The sequence below is a fragment of the Ixodes scapularis genome, unplaced genomic scaffold (genome assembly GCF_016920785.2).
Source record: "Ixodes scapularis isolate PalLabHiFi unplaced genomic scaffold, ASM1692078v2 PGA_scaffold0__279_contigs__length_252992795, whole genome shotgun sequence".
In the NCBI taxonomy this organism is placed as follows: Eukaryota; Metazoa; Arthropoda; class Arachnida; order Ixodida; family Ixodidae; genus Ixodes; species Ixodes scapularis.
In genome coordinates, this window is record NW_024609835.1 from 65,426,712 (window position 1) to 65,441,399 (window position 14,688).

The 14,688-nt window shown below is 45.1% G+C and overlaps 1 protein-coding gene across 1 annotated transcript in view; it reads right to left on the reverse strand.

The window, feature by feature from the left end:
- The window catches only part of LOC120840582 (atlastin-3-like), a 126,567-nt gene extending 112,774 nt beyond the window's left edge, over positions 1–13,793 (reverse strand). Inside the window, exon 1 of the mRNA XM_040211155.1 lies at positions 13,488–13,793. Coding sequence (XP_040067089.1) covers positions 13,488–13,702 — 215 coding nt within the window. The 5' untranslated portion in view covers positions 13,703–13,793. The remainder of the gene's footprint in view (positions 1–13,487) is intronic.
- Positions 13,794–14,688: the final 895 nt, after the last annotated feature.

Here is a 14,688-nt window from a genome sequence, read left to right on the forward strand (position 1 = left end):
GAGTGAGCGCCGCTCGCTTTGGAACTAATACGTGGTTGTAGCTGCAATATCGGGCACGTTGGTCAGCAATGAATAGTGCAGGAGACTTTCGCTCTGCCTTACCTCACTTAAAACTCAAAACATGAGCAATGACCACCCCGCATTTTTTAGATAGTCTTTCGATTCTAACCATTCCTAAGCCTTAATAAACGCGGTAGTTGTCGGCATGGCAACGTCTTTGAAAAGTGGATTGCCTTGAGTCAATCGACCGGGTATTGATAGCACACAAAAGCAGACAGCGTCCCCTTAGCCTTTTTGCTAAATTTCTCAAGCACCGAGGTGCTTGCTACGAGTGGAGTTACACGCGCTGTACGGGCTGGCGTCTGCAGTAGCAACTGTTCTAAAGCAAAAAAAAAACCTAAAACAAATTTTGCCGTCCGCGCGCGTTCGTCAAAGATTAATTATGATTATTTACTTCGAATATTTTATAAGTGGGAGGCCAGCGCGCGCGGATCGTAGAATTACACTTTTAGTGTTCTCCTCGATGCTCGGGCAATTTACTAATAGGTCAATTTTCACTGGAACCGAATTGAAGGTTTTTCAATATATGTCTCTGTTATATACAGTTCTTACACGCCGGCCAACCATGCTGCCGGTGTACCGCCCGCCTTTTACTACTCACTTCTTTCTCATCGTTTCTAGGACTGAATTTCGTCGTCCTCTTTCGAACTTGGAAGGAAATTTCAACGAGGTTTATCTTCACTTAAGACAGCCAAAAATATTTAGAAAATTTCCAAAGAAGGGTAAATTTAGTTTTACCTTACCGATTATCTGTACCACGAGCAATACAAATTGTTTCTTGAGGTGAAATGTATGCCGTGCTGCGTCGCATAAACACGATAGGGCGCATTTTTGGGTCCCCCCATTTCGGGAACCTTTCCACGGAAGCCACTTATATTCGCTACAGCCAGTAGGTGACACCTGCTACCACCCCATAACAAAACACGAAGCTATCGCTCATCCAGCCTTTGTCAAACTAGACTAGGTACGTGTAGGTACCTACTAGGGAAGGGCGGTTAACTTTTACCCGCGGTTAAACTTAACCGGCTTCGGGCAAACGGGCCCTGAAAGTACCGTGTTATAAAGGACCACACAAGTTTCGACCAACTTTTTTAGCACGTTATTTTGCAAGAAACGCAAGAAACCACGTGTACAACCAGTTTCCGAATCTGGCAACCACAGCTGGAATCAGCGCCATCCTTGGAAGTTTCCTGAACCTCGCGTAGTCACATTTCAGCCGCCACCACATAGAGGGCGCAACCAGACATCCGATTTACACTTTCGGCATTTTTTTATAATTTCTTTAATAATTAGGCATGATTAGTGAAAATGTAGGCTAATAATCAGGACTTGGGACAGTAAACCCTATTTCATACTAAAAATATCGGCCTAAATGTCTGTCAAAAGGGGTCAAAATACTCACTTTCGACTATCAACAAATTCGTTATTTCGCCTATATTCAAACTATTTGATCGAACATCAAAGGTGAAATTTAGAAAAAGGGCCTCGGTTGACAAAGCAGAATATGTTTTATCTTTGCGGGCCTACAATTTTATTCAACTATGCCAATCCCTAAGCGCTGTACCACTGTACTACCAAATGAAGTTTACCGAAATTAGCTGTTTTTGTCAATTTTCACGTGAGCATTCTGAAAAATGTTTAGGTTATATTACAATGAAATTTAGCCTAGCTCTTTCGACTATAATCGCAAACACCTGTAAAAATGTTCATATAAAATGACCGAGTAGGCGCCAAACAATTCGCGACTGAATGTGCTTCCGCGAAGTTAGTTTGTCCAAAGTAAATATCTGTCAAAATAAAATAAAAAACGAAAAAAGGGCTTTTGTTGACAATGAACGCACTCTTCTTCAATAACATTCTAAAATTTGAAAGAAATTGCTCCAATAGTGCACTCTGCATTATTGGAAACATGGTACAACGAAACCATGTTTTGCCGAAAAGGCCAATATTCGCGGGTGCCCACTGAATTAGCTTTGTGCATTAGGAAAACAAATCCTACATCAGAGGAAACATAATGTTGTACACTACAAGATGATATATAACACATAATGTTAGCAAGCTTGACCACGTCACAATCGCATTTCAAAAACGCGCGGAAAGCGTGATATGTCATGGCCGCCGTGGGACCGCAGCCTTTCTGCCGTTTACATGCATTCGTTCGATGCCGCATTTTGCGAGGCATGGGCCTGCTATACTCTGTTTCATACTTAGTGTACAACGCTGTCAGAGCTACTGGCGCGAGCATGTGGCTTGATCTCGTTGATCTTTTTGCACGCGCTCTCGCGCAAACAAAAAACCATGGATGAAGCCACGCGCTCGCGCCAGTAGCTTTGACAGCGTTGCACACTAAGTATGAAACAGAGTATAGTTGAGAACGTGCATTCCTTTTTCTTGCGTTTATGTCAATGTTTCCTAGCTCTTGTATTTGTGACATGAGCGCGCGGTGGCGGTGCCCGGTCCTCTGGGAGTACAAACGGGCACGAGCTCGCAGCTTCAAGACGTTCTTGACTAGAATGAGCGCTGCCTCCAGCGTGTAGAGCTGGCGTCGTTCAGAGCAACGGGTCAGGCACGTAGCCAGAGGGAGGGGGGGGGGGGGGGGGGGGGCATGGGGCCCTCCCTCTCTCTCCCCCCCCCCCCCACCTCGGAATCTTCCATTTTGCTGGGGCCTCCTCTCTCCCCTCCTCTTCATACAGCATTTTGTCATGCCCCCCCCCCCCCCCCCCCCCCCCTCGAGTCAAAATCCTGCAAGAGACCCTTTTGTTTCGCCGAAAAACACGTTTTAAGGACACGTTTTATGGATATGCTTCCGTCGACACTAACGTTCCATCGAAACTCGCGTTTACAGGTGGGACACGCCTGTGTCCCACCTGTAAACGCCGCATCGTGGCGACAGTCTGAGGCGGCTCATTGCGGAAAAAAATAGCTAATCTGAGCTGTCGATGAAACGATCTGTCGATTAAGCAATCTGGCAATGAATCATCGCTTATCGATAAGACGATCTGTCGATAAAACGTCGTTTGACTGCAGAGCAACATGATCGCGTTTGTTACCTGCTCCCCTCGCACGTATGGTTATGCAAGGCGATTTTCAATGTGAATGACGGAACAAAGATGGTCCGGGCGCTTCAGGACTGGGCAAGGTTCACCGCCTTCAGTGTGTGCGGTGCTCAATTTGGCGTTACTTTGAGCGCTCTATTCGGAAGCATACGCAGTGGCTGTACCCGCAGACGCTGGCTTTTGAAAAGTTCGAGTTTGGCTCACCTTTAATTGTCATCTAGCTACCCTACTCGTCAGACTCTTGGGCGAAATTCGTAAAAGTAGACTACATGTTTCATTGCATTTGTGGAGCATACATTTTGTCACACTACAGCAACAATTAGGTGTTAGTCTTAATGGTTCAAAAACGTGAAGGTGTTTCGTTGTGATTGTAGTATACAAGTCATCCAACCTACCTGTGAAGTGTGTGAGATAACATGAGATGCTTACTTAGATCACGTGTACTAATGACTATAATTTCTAATGCAGAGATCAGATGCTCTGCTTGTAACACTGGCGCTGGCATAGTCATGGCGCTGTCTGGCGACCGTAAGCAACCAACTCTCCAGACTATGTATTTTTTAGGTTGTTATCCGTATATTGTGAAATTAGGCTTGGTGCTTGGTTAGATAACATTGACTAATGACTAATTTGATTCACAGGCTAAACGCTCTGCGCCTAGCACAGATGCCGCGATAGCCCCGAGGCACCATCTGGAAAGGTGAGCAATTGACTATCCTGCGGACCCAATTTTTTTTCTTGTCAGACCGATGAGCGTGTGTTGTGTGATTAAGCTGGGTATCTGGTTGGATCACATGTACTAATGACCCTAATCTTTGACGCAGAGGCCAGAATGTCTGCATGTAGCACAGACGCCACCATAGTCCAGAGACAACGTCTGGCAAGGTGAGCAATCAACGATCCTGCGCACCCTGTCTTTTTTTTTTTTTTTTCTCTCTCCGCTTGTTTAGCATATATTGTGGAATCGGGCTCGATGCTTGGTTCGATCAAGTGTACTAATGACTCTTATCTCCGATGCACAGGCTAGAAGATCTGCACGTTGCATGGACGTCACAGCCCTGATGTTCTGTCTGGCGAGGTATGTGTAATCAACTATCCTGCAGACACTGATTCCTTTTTCTTTTACGAGTCAAACTCCAAAACATAATTTGTGAAATTGGTCAAGGTACTTGTTTTGGTCATCTGTTAATTTCTAACGCACAGGCGAGAATCACTCCGCATGTGACACGGACGTCGCCTCACCGTCGGCCCAGGTACACCCTTCTGCCCTTCATGTTTTTTTGTGGACGCTGCTGTACTGTCATATCTTTTTGTCATGCTTGCCACATCCCATAACATGAATTGTACATATATAAGAAACATTACAAAATTACTTCAAACATTCACTATATAAGCATCCCATATGTGGTCTAAAACTTACTTTAAAAATTCACAACGTTTAATGGTCCAAGGGTGCGCGTTTGTCGTAGTCATGTTCAGGATACTGTTGATCCTTAAACTCGGCATAATGTAGATTATTCAGCTGGAGCCAATTAACCTGTAGCCACACAATCTGTAAAGCTCAGTTGCCCCGCAGAAAATATATGTTGTCAGCCATGTGAAGCAACAGATTTCTTGTGTTCTCTTTATCGACAATGTACTAAAAAAACTCAAAAGGTTTGTCCTATTCCAGCAAAGAGAACAGTACTACGTGATTACACAACTAGCTCATTTATAAAAAAGCATGCCTAATTAGAGTGTGTTTTATTTGCTGCATAATTCACAAGTCTACATGCCCATTGGGAGCTCTGCTTATGCAGCTTGATGCCCTAAGATAGCGATAGCGAATTGGACAAGTTGTTAAGCGTTATACATGGTGAGAACAGCTCAAACGACGAAGATGAAGTGAAGAAACACAGGACAGGACGAAGCTTGATGTCTTGTACTACAGGTGGCATTTTGACATTTGTTGTGTAACAATGTGAGAAGCTCCTCTAGTTAAATTGTCATCACTCTTCAATTTATCTGGGGGATGTTTCTGACTGATTTATAATCAAGTAATATCTTGGGCTCTTTTTTACTGATACTATATCACCCTGAGGCATACTTGGGTAGTAGTTCGATTACAGTAGTTGAATTATTGTAATTTATTTACTTTCTTCACTAATTTGTAATTATAATTAATTACGTTCTCCTAAAAGGAATTTTAATCGTAATTTAACTACTTTCTAGCGTGGGTAATTGCAAAATTTCAGGCAGAATTACAATTGCTTTTGCGAGACTTTGCGGCGTCGACGGAACCCCTCTGTAAGCCTCAGCGCTCGCACAAGCGGCCTAGCGCCTGGTGGCACACATAGACACGCACGCACAACAAAGATAGCGTTGCGTTGTTTGTTTTTTGTTGCTTATACTGCGGGCTGAGAGACAATCCCCTTCGAAGCCTACCTCAACCGTGCAGTGTGGCGCCGTCTGTGGTGTGAGCAGAAAACAATAGCGTAAACATGCAACATATTAAATTTAAAAAAAAGATCAGATTCAGGTTTCAGCCGAGGTTAAGAGCTTAAACTGTCCATGAAGTGTTTTTTTTTCTCAGTTTTTTACTTTTTTCTTTCAGAACTGTCGCATATTTGTATCTGTATTATTTTCAAGATTGTTTTTTCTTGGTTTTACTTCGGATATTGTTTGCATAAGCATTTTTGGAGACTGACCTCGCACCTGTCAATATTGTCACCCCGATTCAGATTTTATGTTTCTGAACAATTGTAATTTCAACTCAATGTAAATAATTTACAATAACATGATGCTTGTATGTAAATGTGGTCGCATTAGCGCGTGTGGATTTGTTTTATATTGACAGTTGTAGACTATTCATATATGACTAAATTTCGCATTTTTATTTGCCTGGCTAACAAAAGTCTGTCAACCCTATTTTTTCTTCAGCGATCTCACGTCTTCCAGCATATGAACTAATTTATTATTATTCATTAAAAATGTAAGAACGTAGTACTTTGTTAAATTTGTGAAATTAACAAAATTCATAAAAGAAAAGTACAATAATGACATTTATGCAGCCATGCTTAAACCTCCTGAAACATTGGGGCAAGGAATGAACAAATGTGTTGCATTCCATACAACTTGTTTAAAGTTATATGACCCAAGTCGGGTCGCTCTCAGAGATAAGTAATTGCAAATTAATTGCATTACTTTCTTAAAAGTCATTTGTAATTGTAATTAGTTACTTTTCAAGTGGTAGTAATTGTGGTTGAACTACTTTTGAAGCAAAGTAATTGTAATTAAATTACATTTTAGGAGTAACTTACCCATGCATTCCCTGAAGTAAGTTTAATCTAATATTTCTCATGCTAATTTCGCCTGCTACTGGTAAAAGCGATGTAGTCATAGTTGTCATTGAAACATAAGCAGGAGCAGATGGATGATACGACTATTATTTAGCACACAAATAATGTGGAGAAATATGATGCTACCAGGACATCAACAAAAGAACCATGTTTGTAAAGTGTCTCTCCACTACTTAAAGGGATAGTTCAACGAAATTTGAAATATTCCCGTCGTGTTCAAAAATAGGTTCAATATGATCCACAATATTCGTAAATGACAATCGCACGTCTGTATTTTGATCCTGGTGACTGTATTTTTCGTTACAAACGGCCCACTCTGGCAAGCGCTCGGAGAAGGCCCAACAGAGACCACATGGCATCCAACGCAATCGTGACGTAGGTCGTCTCAGGACGAGCAAAGCTACGGTGAGGCTGACGTCGAGAGGATGGCCTAGTCGTTCAAGTCGTTCCAGCCACCGAAGCGGCTGCTTTTGTACGAATTTTGAGTGACGGGTTAATCTTCTATAATCTTGTAGGGGACAATAGCGACTTCTGCGACACACAAAAGGGATTCTCGGGAAGAGGGGAGTTCCTCCTTCCCCTCTTCTCTCGTCGTGGCCGGAGTCGAGACACTCACCGTCACTAGCTGTCAAAATTCCCAGATAGGCATTACAAGCGAGGCGTTAGCAACATCCATCAGGTGCTCTTTGCTTATCGCTTAATTCGTTTTAAAATTCCCTTTCGAGACTTTTTTAACAAGATATTGGTATGTTCGATGTGATACTGCTCCTTTGAACACATATACACCAAAAAATGAGCGCCGAAATTTCGTTGTAGTATCCCTTTAAGCATACTGCATCTCACAGAAGGCAGTGTATTTAGCCCGTCCAGTCACACATTCACGGTATTACACATATGAAACCACATGTGATAGTCATCATGTATGGCACATTGGTTCATTCTGTCATTATTATTTTCCATGTGCTTCGGGCGAATCGACCCATCTGAAGGCAGAGACGACGGTGGAACCAGCGGCATCCTCACCGAAGTTGTTAAATCTTCTTCAAGTGCTTTGACCTCTGTGAGTGTACCATCCTTCAATTATACTCCGTGTCACTAGTTACGTGCAGTGCAGGAGAAGGCAATGCCAGGGGAAGAGACAAAAGGCGAGCACTAGGAAGTTGGATGGAAGAGGAGGGAAGTGGAAGGCTAGGGGACAAAGGAAAAGTACTAGGAACGTTAGAAAGCAGAGGAGGTTGATCTTCTCCCCCACCTTTTTAGTGCTTGCTCTCTCACCCCTCGTTGGGAATTACCTCCGCCTCCACTGCGAGCAACTAGTGACTTGGAATATAGTCACTATTATTCAGATTATGGTACTATAGTAGATAATAGATAACTGTGGGTGAAATTAATCTATTGAGTGCTTTAGGCCTTTTTAGACACATATTACATATGGTGTTGTTTTAGATCAGGGATCTCAAACACGCGGCCCGCGACTTGCTCGGACACGGCCCACAGGAAACTGGCTGCGAGCCCCTGTTCTCATATATCAAGCGTGCATTTTATCATTAGAGAGTTTTAGAATAGGGGCCCCCAAAGCTTGGGGGCCCCAAAGAAATAGGGGCTCACCACTGCGCATGCGCAGAACCCAAAATCCGTTTGGCGCTTTGGGTTGGCGCTTGGGGTCGGGTTGCGTCGGCAAACATGGCGGCGCCCTTTCTGCTCGCTTCGGAGCAAATTCGTCATGGTCGCTGCAGAATTAGCCCATTTCAACGTCAATTAATAGTGCTACCGGCTTTCGCTTTGCTTTATCTCGCACAAACCACAAAGAATGAGCGGTGGGCTCGCCCCATTTTAAAAATCGTCCCCGATTCTGGCCGTTTCTAAGCCTAAACATACGCGGTAACCGTTGACATGGCAACGTATTGCTACTCCGTGGCTCCGAGTAGATTTGGTTCGTGGCACGATACCTGCATCTTGAAAACAAGTATTTCAAGGCTTCAAAGTCGCTCCAGCTCAGTCTAAATAGTGCAACTGCTCGCAGAGTATGCGCGCTCGCGTTCGTCTCAGTCTCGGCATAGTTGAAGGCCGAAATCTTCGGCTGCATATGGTCAAAGCGCACACGAACGCCCAAAAAAATCGAGAACGAGCCATACCTACAACAGCGCGCAAGCAAAGGAGGAAGAAAATAGAACACAGGAAAGAGCGCTGACTCCCAACTTATGTATTGTGAAAGAAAGAGAAAGAGGAAGCTTCGGACACTGATTTTTTGCACCAGACTGTATGCGCTCTATATTTTGCTAGCTTTATTTTTTCCTCTTCCCTGTCCTCTGTTATCTCACTCCCCATCCCCACGCAGAGTAGCCAACCGAGACTTCTTCGGTTAATTTCTGTTTTTTCCTGATCATTAAATGAATGAATGAAGCCCACGCGCACACAGAAGGTATAAAGAAGAAAGAATAAAAACATATAAATTACTAAGTTACTGTAGAAAAGGAGAAAACTGACATTATAAGGTCACGAAGAAAAAAAAAGATGAGAAAAAAAAGAAAAAAGAAAAACAACAAAATGGGTTTCATATCTGAAGCTTCCTCTTTCTCTTTCTTTCACAATACATAAGTTGGGAGTCAGCGCCCCTTCCTGTGTTTTGTTATCTTCCTCCTGTGCTTGTGCACTGTTTTAGGTATGTCTTCTAAGTACGAGCTAGCTCAACTCTCTATGTTACTACGAGAACAAGCGCCAAATTAGAGCGCTACGGATTGGATTGTTTCGGCTACACCCGAAGCCGGATGGCCGAACGAGTCGAGGCCGATCCAAGGCCAAAAGAAAATGGCGGAAGAGAAGGCTCCCGCGCGCGTTCGCTTCTCGATCGACGATGACATTTATGTGCGTACGCCACTAACCCATTCCAGGATTCCAGGAGATGGACTTCAACTGCCGAAAGGGTCTCCGAAGCAATCGGAAGAAATTTCCCCACGCGGGCCATCCGCGACCGGGTCGACCTGCTGCTGGCACAGTTTAATACTTACTGATTACCAGCTGAACGTAATGAAAAGCGACGAAGAGAGAAAGAAACAAACTGCTGGTAACCAACCGGCTCAGCTACAGGTCATCACCAGTTTAATACGAAGCACAGATTTCCCGGTGACTTTTCGTAACGTAACGTAAAAAAAAAAAAAAGAAAAAAAAAAAGAAACGGGTCTGTGTGAACGAGCCTTTAGCCGCGGAGTAGCAATACGTCACCACGTCAACAGTTACGACGTATGTTTAGGCTTAGGAACGGCCAGAATCAGGTACGATCTTTAAAATGGGGCGAGCCCACCGCTCATTCTTTGTGACTTGAGCGAAATTAAGCAAAGCGAAAGCCGCTTGCACTATTCATTGGCAATGAAATTGGCTAATACTGAAGCGACCATGACGAATTAGCACCGAAGCGAGCGAAAAGGGCGCCGCCATGTTTGCCGATACAACCCGGCCCCAAGCAAATTGGGGGCCCCACGTTATTTCTCGAATTTCACGTTGGGGGCGCGAGCCAACTCGAAACCCCAAACGGAGTTTGGGTTCTACGCAAGCGCAGTGCTGAGCCCCTATTTCTTTGGGGCCCCAAAGCTTTGGAACCCGGGATTATAAAACTCTCTATAACTGTCGTGCTGCTTGAGCTACAGGATGAGCTAAAAGCAAGCTACACCTACCAGTGTCGTGCCTGTGACCGGGGAATGGCCCGTTCAGTTCGCAGATAATTCCATTGGCGCACATGATAGCCTGGTATTTGAGGGCGTGCACTCTCTTGTGACCAGAGAAGTAAATCTTCTGATTCAGAGACGGTCGGCAGATGGGCCTTGCTGTGCCGTTCCAACTGGTGTTACCCTCCCTATTATTTGAACCGCAAGCCACAATAAAGTGTTGTTTCGGCGCAAACGTTTTGCGTTTTAATAAGTTTTCACTGTTAAGAAGTTCGCTCGTTGTCCACAATGGCGCTGCATGCGAAAAAGGCGAGCGTGCCGCGTTGCGTCGTCACAAACCCTAGTCTATAAGCACGCTGCGTGAGGTGTCGTTGCGTTGGGTTCCCCAAAGCGTTGGGTTACTCAAAGCGTTGGGGCCCCCTATTCTAAAACTCTCTATTATCTCGTGTCACCCATTGATTACCGCTCGAAATGTAGCTTTCCTCTGATAACATATTCACATAGTCAGTATTGTTCTGTTTTCTTTTGCCAGGTGGTTTGTTTCAATTTTTACTTTCCGTCTTTTTATAGTATTTAGTACCTGTACGTCAATTCCGCTTCTAGGCCGCGACCCATGAGCTCTTTGCTCAAGAATACACCTTAACTGCACGAACTCTCGCTTGTCAGAAGCAGCCGCCAAAGGAACTAGACTATCTCGATATGTCTCGTAAGGTGCGTGCCTACAAGGTTCGGCTACAAATGCGCTGGTTTTTGGTGGGATAGTTACAGTATGAGTGACCGTCTGGCCGGCACTTCGTTCGTCTACCTGCTGCTCCCCTCATGATTTTTTTTTTTTCCGAAAATCGAGATTTTAGTTGTTGCCTTTCCGGCATTTCGCCCTCGGTGGTGGGCTTGTGCTTTCTGGCGTGTCTTGCCTGCAGGTTTAGAAAAATGATCAGTATACAGTGGAAATCGCAGCTATTCAGTTTTAACTCCACCTTGAAATAACGGCGCCCTCTTCACTCTAATTTCAGATATGGAAGAAGGAAAGGACAACAAGTGGATAGTTTTAGCTGGAGAAGAAGAGTTGAAATATTCAAGCGGCGACTGAACGTCGCCTTTTGAAACAATGTCTGTTTGCAAGGTTTTCGGAAGGGTGAGGCAGGGCTTGTTAGAAAGAACTACACGCGCAGCGCTAACGGCCTGTCCTTGGCACAGGCGTGGGAATGTTAACATTTTAGATCCAAGGCATATGTAAATTATGTTTTCTAGGCGGTGGACATGAGTGACAATGCGAGCAGGTAGCAGCGGGACTCAAGCAAGGTTGTTTTTTTATTGACAGTACTTTCAAATAGTAAAGGAGACGAGCTACTCTTTAGTTATCTAGCATTTTAATAATGAACTTACCCCGTTAAAACGAAAACAAATCGAACGCGTTACTTGTGATATGTGACTCTCAATAGTGCGATAGTGAATACACCATTAAATACTGCAGGGCAAATCTGCCGCAATTACTGAAAATCACTAATGAGTTAGTCGCTAAACATTGCTTTTACCTACCCCTTTAAGCTACAATCTCGCGCTCTTTTTCCATTTTAAAGGGGCCCTGCAAAGGGCTTCTTTGTTTTCCCTGCTTGTTCTTCACTTTCGACATTGTTCCTCTTAACACAGCGGCATATTTTTTCACATATGGAGTCCAATAAGGTTTTAGAGCGCAGCTCTTAGGGGCCCGTTTCCGGCTTGAGCGGCGTCGGCGTCGCCGTCGGCGTCGGCGTCGGCGTCGGCGTTGGCGTAACCGCGCGGTGCATCATGGGAAATGTCCCATAATGCACCGCGCGAGCCCCCCACCGGAGCCACGTGACCTCGTGGGGGGCACGTGACCCCCCCGAGGTCACGTGACCCCGGTGCATCATGGGAAATGTCCCATAATGCACCGCGCGAGCCCCCCACCGGGGTCACGTGACCTCGGGGGGGGGGGGGGGGGCACGTGACCCCCCCGAGGTCACGTGACCCCCCGAAGTCACGTGACTCCCCTGAGGTCACGTGACCCCCGCCGATGTCGCGTGACCCCCAATGACGTCATCGTCACTGATGACGTCACCGGCATCCACATCGTCATCGTCACTGATGACGTCACCGGCATCCACATCGTCATCGTCATCATCACTGATGACGTCACCGGCATCCGCATCGTCATCGTCATCATCACTGATGACGTTACCGACATCCGCATCGTCATCGTCATCATCACTGATGACGTCACCGACATTCGCATCGTCATCGTCATCATCACTGGTGAAGTCATCAGTGACGTCACTAATGACGTCATCGGCACCCTCATCGTCATCGTCACTGATGACGTCATCAGTGACGTCAGTGATGACATCATCGGCATTGGGGGTCACGTGACCCCCCCCCCCAGTACCCTTCCCTCCTCCTCCTCAAGAGCTGCGCTCTAATTCGTTGTTACAGGGAGTTGTAAACGGCTTTCACTTTTTGGATACCCAGCATTGTGAAGTCTTGAAATCTGTGCATCAAAGCTTTGTTGGACTTGATGGGGGCATGTCTTTTTTATGCTTGCGGAGAGGCTTGCGGAGAGGGGAGTAAATCCCAGTGCGATAAATTGAGCATCCGATTTTTGCTGACCATGCAAAGTGGATCCAAGCGTTAGTGTACACGCGGTACAAGGCAACTACTCCGACTCTGATAGTAAGCGCATGTGTGTGTGCTCTACAAACGGAAACAAAAGCGTACCCGCACAGGGTAGAAATGCAAGCTTGAAGGGATCGTGTTTTGGAAGACGCCGTCACAGTTGAAGTTGTGGATACTAGAAACAACATCATCCAAGTTCATGTTCTGACGTTGGATAAGGACAGATTTATTCTTAGCGGGTTCAACCCTGTAGTTGGGGGACAACCCTGTGGGAGGGGACACGCAGGTGTCCGTCGATCCAATTTCCCGACTGGCGGAAAGGAGACACTGCCCAGCTTATATAGGCAGAACCAAAACGAAGACGACAAGACGTCAAGCAAAAGTATATATGCTTCGACGTGTTTAACAGAGAGGTTTAGCATAGCGAACGCAACGCACTGAGTTGCAATCGAGAACTCATGTCTCCACCTCGAAGCACGGTCGTGTATGCGTCAGCGCCGACACCTGACTATGATCGATGCTAAAGCCATAAAAAAAGGAATTAACATAAAGGTGACTATCAGCTGCTTAGGATTAACTTAAACCGTACAAGCAGCTATTTTTCGGTCATTGCCACAGCAATGACATAATAATTCGTGATTTTCTACTCTATTTTTTTTAAATAAGGTCATAGTGAAGTGAAAATAAAATGAACCCAGGTTAATGAGTAATCTTTAAAGAGACAAAAACCGAGCACTCACCTGAGTAACACGTTGAGCAAGGAGGACTTGCCAGTCGTAAAGGCTCCGGCCACCGAAAGCACGACCACGGGGAGGCTCCGAACGTCCTTCTGGAGCAAAACACTTCGAAGCGCCTCAATATGCAGAGTGAGCTTGCCTTGCTTATTAACTGTAATCACGGTGACTGGTTTACCGACCAGTCGTTTGCCATCGGCTGTGGGGTCCGCACCAGCCATTGTTTCGTTCTCCTATTTAACCGCGCGCTCGAGTCTAGAGCCTTTATCGGTTGTCTAGGCAGCAAGTCATTCGCTCGTCTGAGCTCCGGTGCTTTACTTTCCAATCTGAAAGCTCGCATAGGTTTCCGCCGTTAGATAATTGAATGCTCTGGGAGAGAGAGCGAAAGAGAGAGAGAGAGAAAGATAGTGCGCCCGTGCGACCTCGTTTCGCCGTCAAACTGAGGGCTGACTGTTGAGCAGGGGGAAAAAAAAAAAGTGTGAAGTCTTGCGAAACAAAAAAAAATCGCGTCTCCAGCTGCTTGCTCGTCCTCCCGCGGCGGAAACTGGAAGCGCTCTACAATCGGTTACAAGTAGAGATGCCGCGAACTTTTAGCGAACCTGAACTTCGAAGGTCAATCCAAGGGTGTCGATTGTAGAACTTAAGCCCCGTAGCATAACTACGCGGGGGTCGCGATAGCTGTGACGACTTCTGACGACCCCAAATGTAGTCAGAAAGGACTTTCCCGCGGGCGACTGCATCGGTCACAACGGACCAGACTTGTACACGTTACTGAAAAAAATAACCGATTACAATTACAATTACTTCACTGTAAAAAGTAACCGATTACAATTAGAATTACTTCACTGTAAAAAGTAACCGATTACAATTAGAATTACTTCACTGTAAAAAGTATCCGATTACAATTACAATTACAGCCTCAAAAAAGTAATACAAAATTACTCTGAAGTAATTGATTACTTCCCACGTTACTTTTCATTCAACTTTTTTTTATTACGGTAGCATAATCCCTAGGGTCTCGTCCTCAGCTGTTCTGAAAAAAAAATAGTTCTGATTGTTTTTGCCAAGAGCTGAGTGAGTGGCGCCAAGACACCCAGTCCCTTTTGTTAAAAAATAAATAAATAAAAAGCGCTGTCTAGATACATTATTAACAAGAGGCTGGATGAAGGCATTTTTCATACCCGGGCGTTGTCTCGGTGTAGCAAAA